The sequence below is a fragment of the Aquarana catesbeiana genome, linkage group LG03 (assembly GCF_042186555.1).
Source record: "Aquarana catesbeiana isolate 2022-GZ linkage group LG03, ASM4218655v1, whole genome shotgun sequence".
Lineage (NCBI taxonomy): Eukaryota > Metazoa > Chordata > Amphibia > Anura > Ranidae > Aquarana > Aquarana catesbeiana.
Window position 1 is genome coordinate 664,739,842 of NC_133326.1, and position 22,310 is coordinate 664,762,151.

The window sequence follows — 22,310 nt, forward strand, 5'->3', positions numbered from 1 at the left end:
CAGTCATGTCCTTCCTGCGCAGATTGGTACAACTGTTCTTACAGCATCAGTTTAACATACACTGTGTATTTATTCCAGGCAGACACAATTAGCTGCTGACGCACTGTCACGTTCTAACTACACCTCCTTTCCAAACAGGTTCCCGGAGCCGATCCAGTGTCGGCCCCTATCCCTGCCTGGTCACAACTGACCCTGGACTAGTTTAACATTTACAAGGAGCAACGCAGCTCATCAATCACTCACTCTCTCATAACACACTCAAAGCCTACCAGACAGCTTGAAAGGCGTTCAATAAATTTCTCACATCCTGCCGTAAAGGACCAATAGATGTCAAACAGGTATTGGCCTGCATTTCATACTGCCACACTCAGCTGACCTTATCTTACAATACCATTCGGCTATACCTAGCCGGCATACAACATTTCGTGACCCTGGAAGACCCCACAAAATCTTCACTGTTCTCATCACACGCTATACGAGCCATCCTAAGGGGCATCCAGAAACAACAACCAGTGATTAGTACTAAGCGCTTACCCATTACGGGGCCCATCTTCAGGGATATGTCGACTATTCTGGCTACTTCGCCATTCGGTCTCCTGCCCAGCACGGTCCTACAAGCAGCCATATAGTTGGCTTACTACGGGTTCACCTATAACCACCCCACAGACCAAGTATTACGCAGACGGCACTTGCTTCGCCACCAAGACCATTTCATCCTTCACCTCGAGGTTTCTTAAACCCAGGAAACAGGCTCTGGAGTGGACATTTCACCTCTACAGAACCAATAACAGCTGGTGTCCAGTCACCGTACTTAACCGTCTCCTCTCACTCCTGCCTGAACAATCGGACACCAGTCCTCTTCTACCATTCCCAGTTAAACCCTTAAACGCATGTCACTTTGTAAAACACATAAGGATACTTCTCCGCAATCTTCACCTTAAACCCAGTCAGTACTCCGGACACTCCTTCCGCATCGGAGCAGCCTCCGCAGCAACCCGCCAGGGGGTTCCAGACCACATCATCAAAAGACTAGGCAGATGGAAATCAGCCTGCGTCGCCCGGTATATACCCAATCCTCAAGTAGAGATGGCACAGGCATTCTCCAAATTGGCTCAATGAATACCTGAAAACCAATTATATATTATATCCCTACCTGAATGTTTTTGCCCCCTTATTTTGGCATACCGGCCATTAGACCAAGGCACACTTTCAGGTCCATTTCATATGGTAAGTCCACACTTCCAGGTCTATTTCCGATGGTAAGTCTTATCTTTATTATTAAGTGTTATCTATGTCCATATCGGACATAGGGCTCCGACCATAAGTAGGAAGGCCAGTATGGTGGCCTGAATTTATGGGAGGAGCCCGGTGGGTATTTAAGCAGCCCGCTCACCTGTGGTGCTTGTCGGTTTCCTGTGCGCGATACCCACCCTCCCATCCCCATTTCAAGGCATTCATTTCATTTCATTCATTTCATCTCATTTCTCTCTACAGAATAATCATTTCTTAAAACCAGGGTATGCCCCCTTATTTTGGCATACCGGCCATTAGACCAAGGCACACTTTCAGGTCCATTTCATATGGTAAGTCCACACTTCCAGGTCTATTTCCGATGGTAAGTCTTATCTTTATTATTAAGTGTTATCTATGTCCATATCGGACATAGGGCTCCGACCATAAATATATATATATATATATATATTTATGTACAGTTGTGCTCATAAATTTACATGCCCTGGCAGAATTTATGATTTCTTGGCCATTTTTCAGAGAATATGAATGATAACACAAACACTTTTCTTTCACTCATGGTTAGTGTTTGGCTGAAGCCATTTATTATCAATCAACTGTGTTTACTCTTTTTAAATCATATTGACAACAGAAACTACCCAAATGACCCTAATCAAAAGTTTACATACCCCGGTGATTTTGGCCTGATAACATGCACACAACAAAGAACAAAGAGAAGCACACCGCTCCAGGCAAAATCAGGTGCAGAATGGATTACAGGTGCAGACCTCGGCTCACCACAGTGGAAGATGAACAAGACAAGGAATTGGTCGCACACTGGAACTCCAAATTATCTCGATGTCATCTTTATTGTCAAAAGGGTCAGACAGATACAAGCAGGACTTTTTTCAGCAGGAACTAGGGGGAACTCAGTTCCACCACCTCTGGCTCAGGTTTTCTGCTCCCTGCTCACCACTATCACTTGGTAACACTGAAGTCCAGCTTCTGCATTTAGAAGTGATAGCTTATTTCCCAGTAGCTCCCACCACAGCTCATATCTCCTGCGTAGATCCCACTGAGTGACGGACAGGGACAAGGGAGATACAGAACAGGTGCCCAGGGTTCAGTGCAGTCATAGGCAGGAGAGGGTGTGTGGTAGGCTGCACCCTCTGTGGTCTCCATTTTTTCCCTGGTGACCAGTTGTTGATGCTCCTACTGCATGATCTCCCTTGCAAGTGACTGTAGTATAGTATAGTATGCTGGGAGGTACTACAGCCTGATAGGTGTTTTAGATTAATATTGCAACAAAGGTAAGGCATATGACAGATGGTGAAGCTTTTAAGGGGGGGGGGGGGAGATGAGGGCAGTGGAGGGAGGGGGCTGTATGCAGAGGGAAGAGCTACTATTTGATGCCATTTGGCAGGTATGTGTGTGTGGTGGGCATGGTTGAGTTCCTGCACCTATTCTCTGAGAAAAAAAGCCCTGGATACAGGCAATGGTAATGGTTACCATTGCCTGTATCTGTCTGACCCTTTTTACAATAAAGATGACATCGAGATAATTTGGAGTTCCAATGTGCGACCAATTCCTTGTCTTGTTCGTCTAACATGCACACAAGTTGACACAAAGGGGTTTGAACGGCTATTAAAGGTACCATCCTCACCTGTGATCTGTTTGCTTGGAATTAGTGTGTGTGTGCTCATGGGACGTACTTGGACAATGATCCAAAACACAAGGCCAAGTCGACCTGTCATTGGCTACAGCAGAATAAAGTGAAGGTTCTGGAGTGTCCATCTCAGTCTCCTAACCTCATTATCATTGAGCCACTCTGGGGAGATCTCAAATGTGCAGTTTATGCAAGACAGCCCAAGAATTTACAAGTAAAAATAAATAAATACCGCGCTAAAGAATTAGACACGAAGACACGAAGACACGAAGTGCAAATAACAAATACTACAATGGTAATCATTCAGAAAATGTCCATATGCACAAATCAATGAATATAACACAAGTTAATATTGAATACAAAAAAACTGATGAATATATGGAGCGATAAATAAAGATGAACTAAGTCCAATTAAGGCATGAATTCCAATGCCTGTCGACCTTCGCTGAAAGGAAGGGATAGGGAAAGGAGAAAGGGGTCTCAGTCTGAAGAGAAGGAGCTCTGTAAGTGGGAACCCTTACCAGAACAGGTGGACCCCCTCAAGAGTGGGGTCTTAAGCGCAGGCAGATTAAGCCCTCTGCAAGGACTGATGAATCTCCAGTACCTCCGATACCTCCAGTGTCTTCCAGTAATGAGCGGGGATCACTTCAGCAGGGTGCGGTAAAAAACCCGACAGGCAGACACTCTGATCTAAAAAATACACTTGGAGACAAAGGGACTCCAATCGCGAAGTAACGTTTAAAAGGAGGAGAGCCTTTAATGCTTATAAAGACAACCTCTGGATATGATGCTGAGCGTGTGCACTTAACTTCTTTGGAGGACCATGGCGAGGCCTGTTCTGAGTGGAAACTGTCCTGTTAAATCGCTGTATGGTCTTGGCCACCGTGCTGCAGCTCAGTTTCAGGGTCTTGGCAATCTTCTTGTAGCCTAGGCCATCTTTATGTAGAGCAACAATTCTTTTCTTCCAGATCCCCAGAGAGTTCTTTGCCATGAGGTGCCATGTTGAACTTCCAGTGACCAGTATGAGAGAGTGAGAGCGATAACACCAAATTTAACACACCTGCTCCCCATTCACACCTGAGACCTTGGAACACTAACGAGTCACATGACACCGGGGAGGGAAAATTGCTTATTGGGCCCAATTTGGACATTTTCACCTAGGGGTGTACTCACTTTTGTTGCCAGTGGTTTAGACATTAATGGCTGTGTGTTGAGTTATTTTGAGGGACAGCAAATTTACACAGTTATACAAGCTGTACACTCACTACTCTCCATTGTAGCAAAGTGCCATTTCTTTAGTGTTGTCACAAGAAAAGATATAATAAAATATTTACAAAAATGTAAGGGGTGTACTCACTTTTGTGAGATACTGTGTGTGTATATATATATATATATATATATATATATATATATATATATATATATATATATATATATATATATATATATATATATGTGTGTGTGTGTATATGTATGTGTATTATTTCTTTTTTAATTGCCATTTTTTAATATTCTTCTGTAACACTGATTTACATTGAAATGCATCCATATCTCTATTCATAACATATGATGTAAAAGTTACATCCCCTCTCATGTTTTTATTGATGTCTGTGTCCCAAAGGAATATAGGTATAAATACAGGAACACACACACATCGGCCACTTTATTAGGTACACCTTGCTAGTACCGGGTTGGACCCCCTTTTGCCTTAATTCTTCATGGTATAGATTCAACAAGGTGTTGGTAACATTCCTCAGAGATTTTGGTCCATAGTGACATGATAGCATCACGCAGTTGTTGCAGATTTGTCAGCTGCACATCCATGATGTGAGTCTCCCAAAGGTGCTCTATTGGATGAGATCTGGTGAGTGTGGAGACCATTGGAGTACAGTGACCTCATTGTCCAGTGGTGAGATGATTGGAGCTTTGTGACATGGTGCATTATCCTGCTGGAAGGAGCCATCAGAAGATGGGTACACTGTAGTCATAAGGGAATGGACATGGTCAGCAACAATACTCAGGTAGGCCGTGAGGGGTTTAAACAATGCTCAATTGGTACTAAGGGGCCCAAAGTGTGCCAAGAAAATACCCCCACACCATTACATCACCACCACCAGCCTGAACCATTGATACAAGGCAGGATGGATCCATGCTTTCATGTTGTTTACATCAAATTCTGACCCCACCATCTGAATGTCGAAGCTGAAATCAAGACTCATCAGACCAGGCAACGTTTTTCCAATCTTCTATTGTTCAATTTTGGTGATCCTGTGCAAATTGTAGCCTGAGTTTCCTGTCATTAGCTGAGAGGAGTGGCACCCGGTGTGGTCTTCTGCTGCTGTAGCCCATCTGCTTCAAGGTTTGATGTGTTGTACATTCAGAGATGGTATTCTGCATACCTTGGTTGTAACGAGTGATTATTTGAGTTACTGTTGCCTTTCTATCATCTAGAACCAGTCCGCCCATTCTCCTCTGACTTCAACAAGGTATTTTCCTCCACACAACTGCCGATCACTGGATATTTTCCCGAGAGATGGTTGTGTGTGAAAATCCCAGTAGATCAGCAGTTTTTTAAATGCTCAGACCAGCCAGTCTGGCACCAACAAACATGCCACGTTCAAAGTCACTTAAATCCCCTTTTTTCCTTATTCTTATTCCCAGTTTGAACTTCAGAAAGTCGTCTTCACCACATCTAGATGCCTAAATGCATTGAGTTGCTGCCATGTGATTGGCTGATTGCGATTTGTGTTACCAAGCAATCAAACAGGTGTATCTAATAAAGTGGCCTGGCAGTGTATAATAAATGCCTATTAATGCAGCTCTGCATGTACATCCTGAAATATATTTTTTCTTGAATGTAATCAACATATGTATCTGAATTTGACTTGGTATCAGCCTCTAGAAATCTTTCACACAGCAGAGCTTAGACTTGGAGGGGAAGAAGCAACACATTGAGCCTATATACTGTACATATGCTGACAAGGAGCCTGCTGATAGGATGAGAGAGCAGTGTGACAGAGATGAACTCAGTCTGTTGTTTCTCACTCTCCACTCACAGGCTGGGGGGGGGGGGGGACAAGACCTGTAAACGCTACCTAAAGCAGATCTTTTACCTCCTTTCACTAAAATTCACATCGGCATGCATTTCTTGCTGATATAAACTAACACTGTAAGATGAAATGTATGACATTGACTGCGGCGTGTGCTGTAAGCAATTACACTCATTTGCTTGTAAAAAAAAAAAAAAAACTTCCCCCTGAGAGCTCACGAGACAATAGGGGAAGGGTTTTCTTTGTATTTCAAAAGATGCATACGATGACGTATGGCGCATGCACAAGATAAGACGCATGAGGTCATGCGCATGCGCAGTAGGACAGAATTCAACTGGAAGATTTTCAAAATGGCGGGAGTGGGGTTCCAGGCAGATTGGAGGCTGAATGAAAACTGTTAAAAATATAGGAAAGTCATATGGACATAGGTAAGTATACTTACTTACCCCCCCCCCCTTTGTATTAGTGGTATATAGAGGAGGAAGGGGGGGTCCTTCTTAACTGCAGCAGGGATACATTTTATCCCCGCTATCACCAGACAGGACTGTGCTGTGTGGCAGAGCAATGTTAATAATGTTAATCTCATTGGTGGATGGACAGCAATACCATATTCTTTGCCATGTAAAACATCTCCAATACATGTATAAGTCAGGTGACTCTAGTGCCGGATTACCAAATGCAGTGCCTTGACAAAGTATTCATACCCCTTGACATTTTCCACATTTTGTCAAGTTACAACCAAAAACAAAAATGTATATAATTGGGATTTTATTAGACGTGCAATTCGTTTAGTTCCAAATTCATTTTTTAACGAATTTTGACAAATTCGTTAATTCAGAAAATTTCAGAATTTTTCAATTTCCAAAATTTCCGAAATTCGAAATTGCATAAGTTTAAAAATTCTAAAATTTGGAAATGTGAAAATCTAAGAATAATGCCACGTACACACGATCGGACTTTCTGGCATACTTGGTCCACCAGGTGCGCCGGACTTTAAAACGGATGGACCTGCCCACACACGACCGGACTTTCCGGCGGGCTAAATCCGCCCGTGTTTCCGACAGACTTTCGCCGGAGCTACGGCGGACTTTCAGAATGAACGGACTTGCCCACACACGGACAAGTCCGTTCATTTTGAACGTGACTCAGGTGCAACGGGACTAGAAAAGGAAGTCAATCTTGGCGCTTTTATCGGTGAAATTGACACCTTGCGAGCCCCGTCACGGATCATACCAGGCCCTTAGATCTGGTATGGGTTATAAAGGGAACCCCCTACGCCGAAAAAACGGTGTGGGGCCCCCCCTAAAATCCATACCAGACCCCGATCCGAGCACGCAGCCCAGCCTGTCAGGAAAGGGGGTGGGGACGACCGAGCGCCCCCCCTCCTGAACCGTACCAGGCCGCATGCCCTCAACATGGGGGGTGGGTGCTTTGGGGGAGGGGGGCCCTGCGGGGCCCCCCCAAAGCACCTTGTCCCCATGTTGATGAGGACAAGGGCCTCTTCCCGACAACCCTGGCCGTTGGTTGTACGGGGTCTGCGGGTGGGGGCCTTATCGGAATCCGGGAGCCCCCTATAATAAGAGGGCCCCCAGATCCTGGCCCCCCACCCTATGTGAATGAGTATGGGGTACATGGTACCCCTACCCATTCACCTAGGGAAAAAGTGTCAATAATAAAATACACTACACAGGTTTTTATAATTTATTAGACAGCTCCGGGGGGGGGTCTTCCTCCGGCTTCGGGGGTCTTCTTCCGGCTTCGGGGGTCCCTCCTGTTCCTCTTCTCCCGGTGTCCGGTTGGTTCTTCTCCGCTCCCTCCGGCCTCTTCTCCTGGTGTTCCAGTTCTTCGGCTGGCTCCTCCGCTGTCTTCAGGCCGCTCTTTTGCCAGCGGAGGTCCGGACTTCTGGGCTTCTTGTCTTCTTCCCTCTTCTCTTCTCTTCTCTAGATGTTGACACGATGCTCTCTCCGGCTGGACTGCTCTCTGAGCGCTCCGTTGTGACTTATATAGGCGGAGACCCTGCCCCCTTATGATGTCACAGTCCCTGGGCATACTCATTCACATAGGGTGGGGGGCCGGGATCTGGGGACCCTCCTATTATAGGAGGCTCCCGGATTCCGATAAGCCCCCCGCCCGCAGACCCCGACAACCAACGGCCAGGGTTGTCGGGAAGAGGCCCTTGTCCTCATCAACATGGGGACAAGGTGCTTTGGGGGAGGGGGGCCCCACAGGGCCCCCCTCCCCCAAAGCACCCACCCCCCATGTTGAGGGCATGCGGCCTGGTACAGTTCAGGAGGGGGGGTGCTCGCTCGTCCCCACCCCCTTTCCTGACCGGCCGGGGGTGCTCGGATCGGGGTCTGGTATGGATTCTAGGGGGGATCCCACGCCGTTTTTTCAGCGTAGGGGCTTCCCTTTAAAATCCATACCAGACCTAAGGGCCTGGTATGCCCCGTGCTCGCCGCAATAGGAAAAATTGTTTTTCCTATTGCAGCGAGCGCGAAATGCAATACCCTGCCCTTGCGTCGTATCTGGTCCGTTGGACCAGCATACAGACGAACGGGCTTTCCGTCGGACCAGCACACAGACGAGCGGACTTTCCGACAGAAACTGAGTCCAACGGAAAGATTTAAAACATGTTTCAAATCTAGGTCCGGCGGGCTTTTGGGAAAAAGTCCGCCAGAAAAGTCCGCCGGAGCCTGCACACGATCGGATTGTCCGGCAGACTCTGGTCCGCCGGACCAAGTATGCCGGAAAGTCCGCTCATGTGTACGCGGCATTAGAATGAAAATCTGAAAATTCAAAAGAATGAAAATCTGAAAATTCTAAAATCTGAAATAATAACTAACTAATAATAAGTATTAAATTATAGGTATTGGAATTTCCTTTCAAATTTGTCTGTTAGTGAACATAACGAATATGAATTTATCCGAAGTTACGAATTACCTGAAATAACGAATGCCGCATCTAAACGAATGTTCAAATAATAGTAAATAACGATAATGATAATAAAACCTTTTTATTATTATTATTTATTATTAATTTGTTCCATTCCATTTGTTTAGATGCGGCATTCGTTATTTCAGATAATTTGTAACTTCAGATAAATTTGTATTTGTTACCTTCACTAACAGCCAAATTTGAAAGGAAATTCCAATACCTATAATTTAATAGTTAGTTATTATTTCAAATTTTACAGATTTTCTTTCTTTTTTTTCAGATTTACTGATTTTCAGATTTTTGAAATTCCGAAATTTCGAAAATTGAAAATTCGTAAATTGAAAATTCGTGAATTGAAAATTCGTAAATTCGAAAATGTGTAAATTTGTAAATTTGTAAATGCGGAAATGCGGAAATTTGGAAATTTTTGAAAATTCGGAAATTCGAAATTCAGAAATTTGGAAATTCAGAAATCCGAATTTTTGTTTTTCCGAATTTCCGAAAAAAGCAAAAAAAAGAATGAAATGAAAACAAACACATTTTTTGTCAGTGCACGTCTAGATTTTATAGACCAACTCAAAATGGCACATAATTGTGAAGTGGAAGGAAAATGATAAATGGTTTTCAAATTTATTTACAAATAAATATGTGAAAAGTGTGGGGTACATTTGTATTCAGCCCCCCTGAGTCAATACTTTGTAGAACCACCTTTCACTGCAATTACAGCTGCAAGTCTTTTTGGGGATGTCTCTACCAGCTTTGCACATCTAGAGAGTGATATTTTTGCCCGTTCTTTGCAAAATAGTTCAAGCTCTGTAAGATTGGATGGAGAGCGTCTGTGAACAGCAATTTTCAAGTCTTGCCACAGATTCTCAATTGGATTTAGGTCTGGACTTTCACTGGGCCATTGTAACACATGAATATGCTTTGATCGAAACCATTCCATTGTAGCTCTGGCTGTATGTTTAGGGTCGTTGTCCTGCTGGAAGGTGAACCTCCGCCCCAGTCTCAGGTCTTTTGCAGACTCTAATGCAGCGTACACACGAGCGGACTTTCTGACCAGACTGGTCTGACGGACCGAATCCGGCGGACAGTCCGACCATGTGTGGGCTGAATCGGACCTCCGACGGACCGTTCCGGTCGGAAATCCGATGGACTTTAGATTTGAAACCGGCTTCAAATCTTCACGTCGTAACTCTGCCGGACTCAGTTCCTAATGGAAAGCCCGTTCGTCTGTATGCTGGTCCGACGGGCCAGATACGATGCAAGGGCAGGGTACTACATCTCGCACTCTCTGCAATAGGAAAAACACATTTTCCTATTGCGGCGAGCGCGAGGCGACGATGTCTTTTAGGTCTGGTATGGATTTTCAGGGGAATCCCCTACACCGAAAAACCGGCGTGGGGTCCCCCCAAAATCCATACCAGACCCCTATCTCAGCACGCAGCCTGGCCGGTCAGGAAAGGGGGTGGGGACAAATGAGCGCCCCCCCTCCTGAACCGTACTAGGCCGCATGTCCTCAACATGGGGGGGTGGGTGCTTTGGGGGAGGGGGGGCGCCCTGCGGCCCCCCCCTCCCCCAAAGCACCTTGTCCCCATGCTGATGAGGACAAGGGCCTCTTCCCAACAACCCTGGCCGTTGGTTGTCGGGGGCTGCGGCCGGGGGCTTATCGGAATCCGGGAGCCCCCTTTAATAAGGGGGCCCCCAGATGCCGGCCCCCCACCCTATGTGAATGAGTATAGGGTACATGGTACCCCTACCCATTCACCTAGGGAAAAAGTGTCAATAAAAAAAACACACTACACAGTTTTTTAAAGTAATTTATTAGACAGCTCCGGGGGTCTTCTTCCGACTTCGGGGGGTCTTCTTCCAACTTCGCCGCTCTCCGGCCTCTTCTCCCGGTGTCCGGTTCTTCTGCCGCTCTCCGGCCTCTTCTCCCGGTGTCCGGTTCTTCTGCCAGCTCCTCTGTTATCTTCTGCCACTCTTTTGCTAGTGGTGGCCCGGACTTCTGTGTTGTCTTCTTCCCTCTTCTCTTCTTCCGATGTTGACACAAAGCTCTCTTCAGCTGTAATGCTCTCTGAACGCTCTGCACTAATTTATATAGACGGTGACCCCGCCCCTTATAACGTCACAGTCCCTGGGCATGCTGGGACTGTGACGTTATAAGGGGGTATGGTCAACATCACCCGGTGACCACGCCCCCTTATAGCGTCATAGTCCCAGCATGCCCAGGGACTGTGACGTTATAAGGGGGTATGGTCAACATCACCCGGTGACCACGCCCCCTTATAGCGTCACAGTCCCAGCATGCTCAGGGACTGTGACATTATAAGGGAGCGGGGTCACCACCTATATGAGTCAGAGTGGAGCGCTCAGAGAGCATTACAGCTGAAGAGAGCGTCGTGTCAACATCGGAAGAAGAGAAGAGGGAAGAAGACAATGCAGAAGTCCGGGCCACCGCTAGCTAAAGAGCGGCAGAAGATATCGGAGGAGCCGGCAGAAGAACCGGACACCGGGAGAAGAGGCCGGAGAGCGGCAGAAGAACCGGACACCAAGAGAAGAGGCCGGAGAGAGCGGAAAAGTCAGAAGGAGACCCCCCAAAGTCGGAAGAAGACCCCCCGGAGCTGTCTAATAAATTTAAAAAACTGTGTGGTGTGTTTTTTTTATTGACACTTTTTCCCTAGGTGAATGGGTAGGGGTACTGTGTACCCCTACCCATTCACATAGGGTGGGGGGCTGGGATCTGGGGGCCCCCTTATTAAAGGGGGCTCCTGGATTCCGATATGCCCCCCGCCCGCAGACCCCGACAACCAATGGCCAGGATTGTTGGGAAGAGGCCCTTGTCCTCATCAACATGGGGACAAAGTGCTTTGGGGTGGGGGGGGCCGCAGGGTGCCCCCCTCCCCCAAAGCACCCAACCCCCCATGTTGATGGCATGTGGCCTGGTATGTTCAGGAGGGGGGGCGCTCGCTCTTCCTCACCCCCTTTCCTGACCGGCCGGGCTGCGTGCTCGGATAGGAGTCTGATATGGATTTTGGGGGGACCCTACGCCGGTTTTTCAGCGTAGGGGGGTTCCCCTGAAAATCCATACCAGACCTAAGGGCCTGGTATGCCCCACGACTGGGCTAGCAAGGTGTCAATCTCGCAGATAAAAGCGGCGAGATTGACTTCCTTTTATAGTCCCGTCGTACCCGGGTCACGTTCAAAATGAACGGACTTATTCGTGTGTGGGCAAGTCCGTTAATTCAGAAAGTCCATCGTAACTCCGTCGGGAAGACCGGTGGGCATAGTCTGCCGGAAAGTCCGGTCATGTGTAGGCAAGTCTGTCCATAGTCTGGTCGTGTGTAGGCAAGTCCGTAAAAAAAAGTCCGGCGGAAGTCTGTCAAAAGTCTGTCGGAAAGTCCGGCGGACCAGTCCAGTCGGAAAGTCCGCCCGTGTGTACGCGGCATTACAGGTTTTCTTATAAGATTGCCCAGTATTTGGCTCCAACCTTCTTCCCATCAACTCTGACTAGCTTCACTCTGAAAAGCATCCCCACAACATGATGCTTCCACCACCATGTTTCACGGTGGGGGTGGTGTGTTCAGGGTGATGTGCAGTGTTAGTTTTCCACCACACATAGCGTTTTGCTTTTAGGCCAAAAAGTTAAATTTTGGTTTCATCTGACCAGAGCACCTTCTTCCATATGTTTGCAGTGTCCCCCACATGGCTTCTCGCAAACTCTCGCAAATGGGACTTCTTATGACTTTCTTTCAACAATGGCTTTCTTCTTGCCACTGTTCCATAAAGGTCAGATTTGTGGAGTGTACGACTAATAGTTGTCCTGTGGACAGATTCTCCCACCTGAGCTGTGGATCTCTGCAGCTCCTCCAGAGTTATCATGGGCCTCTTGGCTGCTTCTCTGATTAATGCTCTCCTTGCCCGGCCTGTCAGTTTAGGTGGACGGCCATGTCTTGGTAGGTTTGCAGTTGTGCCATACTGTTTCCATTTTCAGATGATGGATTGAACAGTACTCCGTGAGATGTCCAAAGTTTGGAAAAATATTTTTATAACCTAAGCCTGCTTTAAACTTCTCCACAACTTTATGCCTGACCTGTCTGGTGTGTTCCTTGGCATTCATGATGCTGTTTCTCTAACAAACCTTTGAGGGCTTCACAGAACAGATGTATTTTATTGAAAACCATTTATCCTTTTCCTTCCACTTCACAATTATGTGCCACTTTGTGTTGGTCTATCACATAAAATCCCAAAAAAATACATTTTCGTTTTTGGTTGTAACATGATAAAATGTGGAAAATTCCAAGGGGTATGAATACTTTTTCAAGGCACTGTAGGCAAAGTAGGCACCAGCCTTTGGGCCCCACATTGTTTAAGGGCCCCGCAAAAACAGATGAAAATAATATTGATTTGATCATGAAAGAAAATTACAATGAAGCTTCCCTAAATTGTTTACAAAAGACTCAAAGAAATTAAAACTTTCCATTAAAGACTCTATAGAGCAAATACTGTATTGATGTAATGTAGCCAATAACAATTTAAAGTACCGTATTTATCAGCATATAACACGCACTTTTTTCCCCTTAAAATCAGGGGAAACTCGTGTGTGCGTGTTATACGCTGATCCCCCGCTGATTGTGAGCCTTTTGGCGGCTCTCGGCGGGTTTTGGATGTTCTCAGCAGCTTTCGGCCATTCTCGCGGCTTTCGGCAGCTTTTGGCCATTCTCGGCGGCTCTCGGCAGTTCTCGGCGGCTTTCGGGCCCTTTCGGCCATGCTCGGGGGCTTTCGCAGTCCCGCGTGTGCCGCTGAAAGCCGAGTGCGTCCGAAAGCCGCCGAGAACGGGCGAGAGCCACCGAGAATGGCTGAAAGCCGCCGAGAATAGCCGAAAGCCGCCGAGAGAGCCACCGAGAGCGGCTGAGAACGGCGGCGCCATTTTTAAACGCCAGATGTACTGCAAACGACACAGGGAAAGGCTGGAATGGGCTGCAGACTACTGATGGACACTGACAAGGTTGCAATGGGGGACAATGGGGGACAATGCTACAATGGGGGACAAGGCTGCAATGGGGGACAATGCTGCAATGTGGGACAAGGTTGCAATGGGGGACAAGGCTGCAATGGGGGACAAGGCTGCAATGGGGGACAATGCTACATATGGACACTGACAAGGCTGCAATGAGGGACAATGCTACAGATGGACACTGACAAAGCTGCAGATGGACACTGATGAGGCTGCATTGATGGGCATTTAAATGTAAGTTTTTTTCCTTAAACTTCCCTCTAAAAGTTTTTTCCTTAAAATTCCCTCCTAAACTTGGGGTGCGTGTTATACGCCGATAAATACGGTACATAAACCATCAACATCAGGGTCACATTACAGTTTGTATCTTTAAAAGCTCATCTTCTTTCAGCTGTCAGTTTGTAATAAATTGTGGTGCAACTTATGTATGTGTAATGTACAGTAGTGAAGGGAAATTGCATATTAAATATTTCCTTGCTAATACTGTAGCTCACTAATGCATTTTAGGCCTCCAAATCTTGGTTAAGGAGGCCATATAAGAACAAAAGCATGGCTTTACCTTATACCAAATGAATGTTATTTTTAACTGACCAAGTCCTTGAGGGGTCATATTGCAAAGGGAGTTGTCTATTCCTTATACACAAGTCTAAACACCACAGCCCAAACTGATGTTAGTCTTGTCTTCAGAGCTTGCAAATATGCATGCGTCTGTGGTCACCTGCCTGACATGCCAATTTAAGTGGAGGGACTCGTGCTGGAAACAGCATCTTTAGTTAGGTATTCTTGTCATATTTTTGTAGCATCCTCTACATTAGGTAGGTGCTAGAATGATATTTTTGAGAGAGCAGGTAAATTTGGGCAGGCCTAGCTAGGCCTGTTTGCTTTGATCTTTGTAGGCTGAGAGTGGCTCAAAGTAGGCTGGTGACTCACAGATAGCATCATCTTTCGGTTATCTTCCTTCTGCTTCTAGAGGCTTCTAGAAGGAAGGTGGGGAAGAAGGGTGGAGCTGTCTGGGGTGTTCCAAGGAGCCCTGACCAATCCCCAATCTGGATTGGTAGGGGGCAGGCCTCTTTAAATACTTAGAGTCAGCCCAGCTGGGGAGGAGTTGTCGGGTGGAAGAAATGGGGGTGACCTTGGGCCTGGAGCTCGGGGGTGTCCTGACCAGGAGCTGGAGAGGACAGTGGAGTGTACTGCGGGAGTGTACTGAGAGATCCACCAAGTGTTGGTGAGTGACACACAGCCAGGAAACCTGGGGAGGCATGCCGGAGCGGATTGGGAGGATGCAATCTGAGAAGGATGTAGAGCCAGTGAGGACTGGGGTGTCATGGGCAGTGGAGACAGGCAGCTGCAGCCAGGGGGGCTGGCAGGGCCTGAAGAGGGCTGAATAGGATCAATAGTCCACCTAGGGCAGCTAGAACCAGAACTTTACATTCTTTGTTGCTACACCAGAGGGGCCCGTAGTCCCTGCTTGCAAAGGGCTGTTGTTAAGGCCTGGCTGAAGCCAGTGTCAGGCCGAACCATGTGCTAGTTGTGCTGGAGGAAGAGGGAAGAATAGTCTGCAGCAAGAGTTGTGCTGGAGGAAGAGGAGAGTTTGTCATTTTGTCCCAAGCTATGCAAATCATTCTGGGCATCCCATGAATTCTTTAAACCCATCCAAGTTACAATCCCTCAATAACAACACAAAACATAGCTAATGGACTGTTCATTGTCTTGGAGTGTCTGGAAGTGAATGCCGGGCTGGGCAAGGTGACAGGTGGGCCACATCACTTGGCAGCCCCTATGGGGGTACCGCTACATTTTCTTTATCTTTATCTGTCATTATCTTTAATAAATTTTATGCTTAAATTTCTCTTTGCACATATGGAACACAACCACAAAAAAACGTGACAAGCCAAGTAACGATGGCCATCTCCATCTACCAGCTGTTGTGCACACTACTTAGTTTAAAGTTATCCCACCAGACCTTGCACATGAGAAACCTCCAGAAACCTGCGAGGGGGGCAGAAAGGTTTCTACTGCCTGTTTTTTTTTTTAATTACATAGTTCTTGTCAGAAAGCTTATGTACTGTAGGTGTTAGTTCCTCAGTTTACATAGCTAAAGGTAAGTTGTGGAATGCTGTCAAACGTTGCATGTTGCTATAGTCCAATTTAGATTGATGGTTGTCAGTCCTGTATATTTATTGTTCTGCCCCTCTCTTTATCTTTATTTTTTTATTTATGTGAGCCAGGTCTCCCAGACCAAGAAACAATGCCTACAGTTTAATGTTCACCAGTACTTCTGGTTCGAACACCTACAGCCTGCATCTGTCACTATATACGACTATTACATTCCAGGTAAGAATCGTTATCTTTCTTGGCTTCAACAGGCACTTATATTTAGCTGCCCTAAACTTGTGACTTGGTATACACCACTAAATCCGCATACACACCAGCGGAATGTCCGACAGAAAAAATCCAAAAGCTTTTCATCGTCTATTCCGATCGTGTGTAGGCCTCATCGGACTTTTTTTTTTTTAATTCTGACGGACCTAGAAATGGAACATGTTTTAAATATTTCCAACGGACCCAATGCCTATCGTGAAAACCAATCTTCTGTATGCTGGTCCGACGGACCAAAAACGACGCATGCTCTGAAGCAAGTACGAGATGGAAGCTATTGGCTACTGGCTTTTGAACTTCCTTTTTCTAGTCCCCTCGTAAGTGTTGTACGTCACCGCGTTCTGGACAGTCGGACTTTAGTCGGACTTTGGGTTGACCATGTGTAGGCAAGACCACTTGAATGGAATTCCGTTGGAGTTCCGTCGGAGAAACCTTTGGTGTTTATTCCGACGGCTAAACCAGTCGTGTGTACTTGGCATAAGAGTCTGCGGGAGCAACATAAATTGGGTAAGAGACTGTGTGTGAACCACTGGAAGTTGACAAGTTTTATTTATTTCTTTTAACCCCTTCTAAAATGTGGGCTTGAGCATGGCAGATGTAGGGTGGAGGAGAGCTTATCTTGTAGGGGGAAGGGGAACATAATATTTATTGTAACAGGATCTCTAATATTTTCTAATCTTCCTCTAGAGAGTTGTGTACTTTAACCCACAGCTAGGTCTTCAGAGGAATTTAGTATACTAATCAGTCCAGGAACTCTATGTAAATTGTGTAAATTGTGTGTTTAGGATGATATTTTCTCTTTGTAGACAACAGATGCACTAAATTCTATCACATGAAGGAGGAAAACAAAGATCTGAACAAAGTCTGTAAAGAAGATATTTGTCGCTGTACTGAAGGCAAGTCTTAACCGTTTGCCAATTTTTTTTTCTGCTTGGAATCCTAAACCAATATTAGCATAGAGAAAAACAAATCATCTGCTGGTTTCATAACTATACATACTCAAGGATATCTTTTATTCAAGGATCTTCCAACCAGTCTGGTGGTGATGTCATGGGTCTTTCCTCTGCTCTTGCGGTAACAGTGTGCTCTGATAATTAATATCTAATATTCTGGTCTTTGATCTTTGGTGATTTTCCCTTCAAAGAAGTGGATCCATGGTTGAACCCTGTTCTGGCCATAGGCTGCTTACTTTTCAGTAGCTTGTATCAGGCATAGGTATGTGGAGGTGGGAAGCACATTAGGATCCAGCTGTGCAGTAAGGGAAAAAAGACCTCCGCTGACCCAAAGTAATGTTCCCCGTGCTATATGCTGTCCTAGTTGGACCATGCTTCAGGTACAGGGGGCGGCAATGCATTTTTGAGGGAGCTTACACTTTGTCAAGAATCCTAATCTTATCTTTTTATTGAATGCTTATGTTATTTTGTATTGGAATGTTTTTAATATTTTTCAGCTGATGATTATTACTATACCCACCTGTGTGTGAGGAGGGGTATTTTATTCACTGTAGAGTATTTGCAGTCATCTATGGCTAAGGCCTTTTTGTGGGCTGGAAAGCATCAGCTAATAAACACATTCACATTGCAAGACTGATATCTGTGTGCCAGACTCTGCTCTACTATGACTGCCTGGGCTCAAAGGAAGAGAGTTGAATGATGCAGGTTGTCATTTAACCCAAAAGATGAAGGACATCTTGTGGTGGAATGCAATTACTGCAGGGGGAAGTTTTCAGATTGAAATTGAGTATTATAATGGTGCTATCAGCAATTATATGTAGGAGACCAAGCAGGGGTTCCCAACAAAAAGCTGCAGGTGGAAGATCCATTTAAAAACAGTCGTGGCTGGTGCTTCATTTTTGGGGGTGGACAAACAAACCAACCGCCAACAACCCCCTCTTTGGGTCGGTCAATTCATTAGTAAATACACCCCACCCACCATTGCTTGCCGTCCGCCCACCAGCCCCGCACTTACCCCATCTAGGTGGCGGGCAGCTTCGACGGCTTCCCCTGCAACTCCTCCTCCTCGGCAGGTTCCTCCTCTTTGCCGGCTTCCTCCTTAGCGGCCAATACAGTCGCTTCTCTTCTCGGCCGATAGAGTCTTAAGACCTGCTTCCTGATTGGCTGGGAGGAGAATCAGGAAGACAATAGCAAATATTAATTTGCTATTGTCACACAACTGGGTGGGCTCAGGGCACAGTGCTCACCCTTTTTTGAAGCCAATTAGAGCCTCAGGCTCTAATCATGTGCTTCAAAAAAAAAAAAAAACCCATTGAAATCCATGCTTCCGGCGCCCTGCATGTAGATTTGGGGCCAGGTGCATGGATAAGTCGGGCCGCGCCCCTGCGCCCCTAGTAGAGCTGCTGCCACTGATTGAAAGCAATGGGAGCACAGCTAATGGCAGCTTCTCACATGTAATCACTCAAGCAGCATCTACCTGAACTGATTCAGCCCTGAATACTGTGTCCTGTGCTGATCATTTGAAGCTAATTGCTCCATGAGCTGTTACATGATTATCTGCGGAAGTTGTCAGCCTCCTATTGATTTTATTGGACCTTCCTCTTGTAGAACCCCTGCTAAGTCTTACACATGTAATCTCTGATAGCCCCATTTTCAAGCATGAATGGGGCCTTATTGGGTGATGTATTTATTAATTATTCTGCCTGGTGTTCTCATTTTTTTACCCATGTCAAGGGGCGAGTGTCCTGTAACCTCTGCAGAAGCAGACTGTAATCAAAGATGGTGAACCCAGCAATTGTTGCTGAATAGGTGACTCTTGATTAGGGATGAGCCGAACACCCCCCGGTTCGGTTCGCACCAGAACCTGCGAACGGACCGAAAGTTTGCACGAACGTTAGAACCCCATTGACGTCTATGGGACTCGAACGTTCGAAATCAAAAGTGCTCATTTTAAAGGCTAATTTGCATGGTATTGTTCTAAAAAGGGTTTGGGGACCCGGGTCCTACCCCAGGGGACATGTATCAATGCAAAAAAAACTTTTAAAAACGGCCGTTTTTTCGGGAGCAGTGATTTTAATGATGCTTAAAGTAAAAAAAAAAAAAAGTGAAATATTCCTTTAAATATCGTACCTGAGGGGTGTCTATAGTATGCCTGTAAAGTGACGCGTGTTTCCCGTGTTTAGAACAGTCCCTGCACCAAATGTCATTTTTAAAGGAAAAAATCAAATTTAAAACTGCTTGCGGGTTTAATGTAATGTCGGGTCCTGGCAATATGGATGAAAATCAATGAGACAAACGGCATGGGTACCCCCCAGTCCATTACCAGGCCCTTTGGGTCTTGTATGGATATTAAGGGGAACCCCGCACCCAAATTAAAATAAGGAAAGGTGTGGGGCCACCAGGCCCTATATACTCTGAACAGCAGTATACAGGCTGTAGGTTTGTTGTTAAGTAGAATCTCTTTGTAATTTTGAACGGGTACATTTTTAACGTGCTCCAGCTCCAGCCAAAAAATCTTTTTTAAGCTTTTTGGAAAACATAGGGAAGGGTTATCACCCCTGTGACATTTGTTTTGCTGTCTTTCCTCCTCTTCAGAAGATTTCACCTCACTTTTTGTCCCAATGGATTGGAAAGCATCAGTGGAAAGGAGAAATGTTTTTCCCATATTAACGCTTACAGGAGAGAATTTCCCTTCCTAGGGGTAGATTTCACTTCCTGTTGTCTCCTTCCATTTGCAAGTAGGAGTCGTTTGTAAGTTAGTTGTTTGAAAGTAGGGTCCTGCCCTATATACTCAGCAGAAATTTGGGCCTTAGGTGTTGCTGTGGCCACAACACTGTAAGCCCTCACAGGGCTCTGCTGTGAAATATTAAATCAAGAATTGTAATTACATGCCCCTGTTGAACAGGAGCTGAAAAATTAGGCCTTAGGCACTGGTGCTGGTGCCACAACACTGCAACCCCTCACAGACACTCTAGTTGGAATGCAGGAACGAGCCCTGCTGCAAAGTATTGCATCAAAAATTGTAATTACACGCCCCTGTTAAACAAGGGCTGAAAAATTGGGCCTTAGGCACTGGTGCTGGTGCCACAACACTGCAACCCCTCACAGACACTCTAGTTGGAATGCAGGAACGAGCCCTGCTGCAAAGTATTACATCAAAAATCGTAATTACACGCCCCTGTTAAACAGGGGCTGAAAAATTGTGCCTTAGGCACTGGTGGTGGCACCCAGAACCAAAAATGTTCTTACAAGCTATCAGCGTGATGATTGAGGAGGAAGAGGATAATTACTCAGGGATAGTCACTCAGCATCAGCATAGGCAGTCTTTGAAGGGATCTGAGATTTCAAAAAAAATTATTCGGTTACATCAGCATCAGGTGCTTGGTAGCTGGTGGTGATCCAAGACTCATTCATTTTTATGAAGGTCAGTCGATCGACCGAGTCAGTGGACAGACGCACCCTGTGATCGGTTACCACGCCTCCAGCAGCACTGAATGTGCGTTCCGAAAGAACGCTGGATGCAGGACAGGCCAGTAGCTCAATTGCATACTGTGCAAGCTCTGGCCAGTGATCCATCCTCAAGACCCAGTAACCCAGAGGATTTTCGGTGGGAAAGGTGTCCAAGTCTGATCTTGCCCCTAGGTATTCCTGCACCATGTAAAACAGACGCTGGCGATGGTTGCTGGAACCGATCATACCTTGGGGCTGCGGACCAAAAAATTGTCTGAACGCATCGGTCAGACGGCCACCTTCTCCACCGCTCCTTCTTTGACTGACCGAAGCCTCAGCAACACGTTGTCCAGAAACAGGAGTTTGTAACCTCCCAGTCTCTGGGAACGCGTTGCACAGACCTTTCTGCAAGGCCTCCCGAAGATGTTTCATCCTCTGCTCCCTCTGCGATGGCAAGATAAGGTCCGCAACCTTACCCTTGTAACGTGGATCAAGGAGGGTTGCCAGCCAGTATTGGTCCTTCTCCTTGATACCACGAATACGAGGATCCTTACGCAGGCTTTGCAGGATCAGGGAGGCCATGCAGCGTAGGTTTGCTGAGGCATTCGGTCCGGAGTCCTCTGGGTCACTAAGGACGACATGGTCCGCAGCCACCTCCTCCCAGCCACGTACAAGTCCATGTGTTTCTTGGGACTGATCCCTTAAAGACTGCTACTGATGCTGAGTGCCAGGCTCCACCTCCATACTGACACAATCTTCCTCCTCCTCCTCCTCCTCCTCTTCCTCCTCGTCCTCTTCCTGTGTGATCGGCGGGCACGCAGGAACACTGTCTGGATAAAGGGGGCCTTGAGAGCTAAGGAAGTCCTCCTCTTCCTGCCTCTGTTCTGCCTCAAGTGCCCTGTCCATTATTCCACGCAGCGTGTGCTCCAACAGGTGGACAAGGGGGACAGTGTCACTGATGCATGCACTGTCACTGCTCACCATCCTCGTGGCCTCCTCAAATGGTGACAGGACAGTGCATGCATCCCTGATCATGGCCCACTGGCGTGGGGAAAAAAAACCAAGCTCCCCTGACCCTGTCCTGGTGCCATAGTCGCACAGGTACTCATTGATGGCCCTCTGCTGCGTGTGCAGCCGCTGCAGCATGGCCAACGTTGAGTTCCACCTGGTGGGCATGTCACAGATTAGGCGGTTCTTGGGCAGGTTAAACTCCTTTTGGAGGTCCGTCAGCCGAGCACTGGCATTATATGACCGGCGGAAATGCACACAGACTTTCCTGGCCTGCCTCAGGACATCCTGTAAGCCCGGGTACCTGCCCAAGAACCGCTGCACCACCAAGTTAAGGACGTTAGCCAAACAGGGCACATGGGTCATTTGTCCCTGTCGGAGGGCAGAGAGGAGGTTGGTGCCATTGTCGCAAACCACCATTCCTGCCTTAAGTTGGCGTGGCGTCAACCACCTCTGAACCTGCCCCTGCAGAGCTGACAGAACCTCTGCCCCAGTGTGGCTCCTGTCCCCCAAGCACACCAGCTCAAGCACCGCATGGCATCTTTTGGCCTGCGTACTTGCGTAGCCCCTTGAACGACTACGGAGCACCGCTGGTTCAGAGGAAGAGGCCATGGAGGAAGAAG

General features: G+C 46.6%; 1 protein-coding gene across 2 annotated transcripts in view; it reads left to right on the plus strand.

Annotated features, from left to right (window-relative positions):
• Window positions 1-22,310, plus strand: part of LOC141133436 (A.superbus venom factor 1-like) — a 224,820-nt gene that overhangs the window by 171,701 nt on the left and 30,809 nt on the right. For both annotated transcript variants that reach the window (XM_073622823.1, XM_073622824.1), the window contains exons 35-36: window positions 16,126-16,231; window positions 17,083-17,172. In XM_073622823.1, coding sequence (XP_073478924.1) covers window positions 16,126-16,231; window positions 17,083-17,172 — 196 coding nt within the window. The remainder of the gene's footprint in view (window positions 1-16,125; window positions 16,232-17,082; window positions 17,173-22,310) is intronic.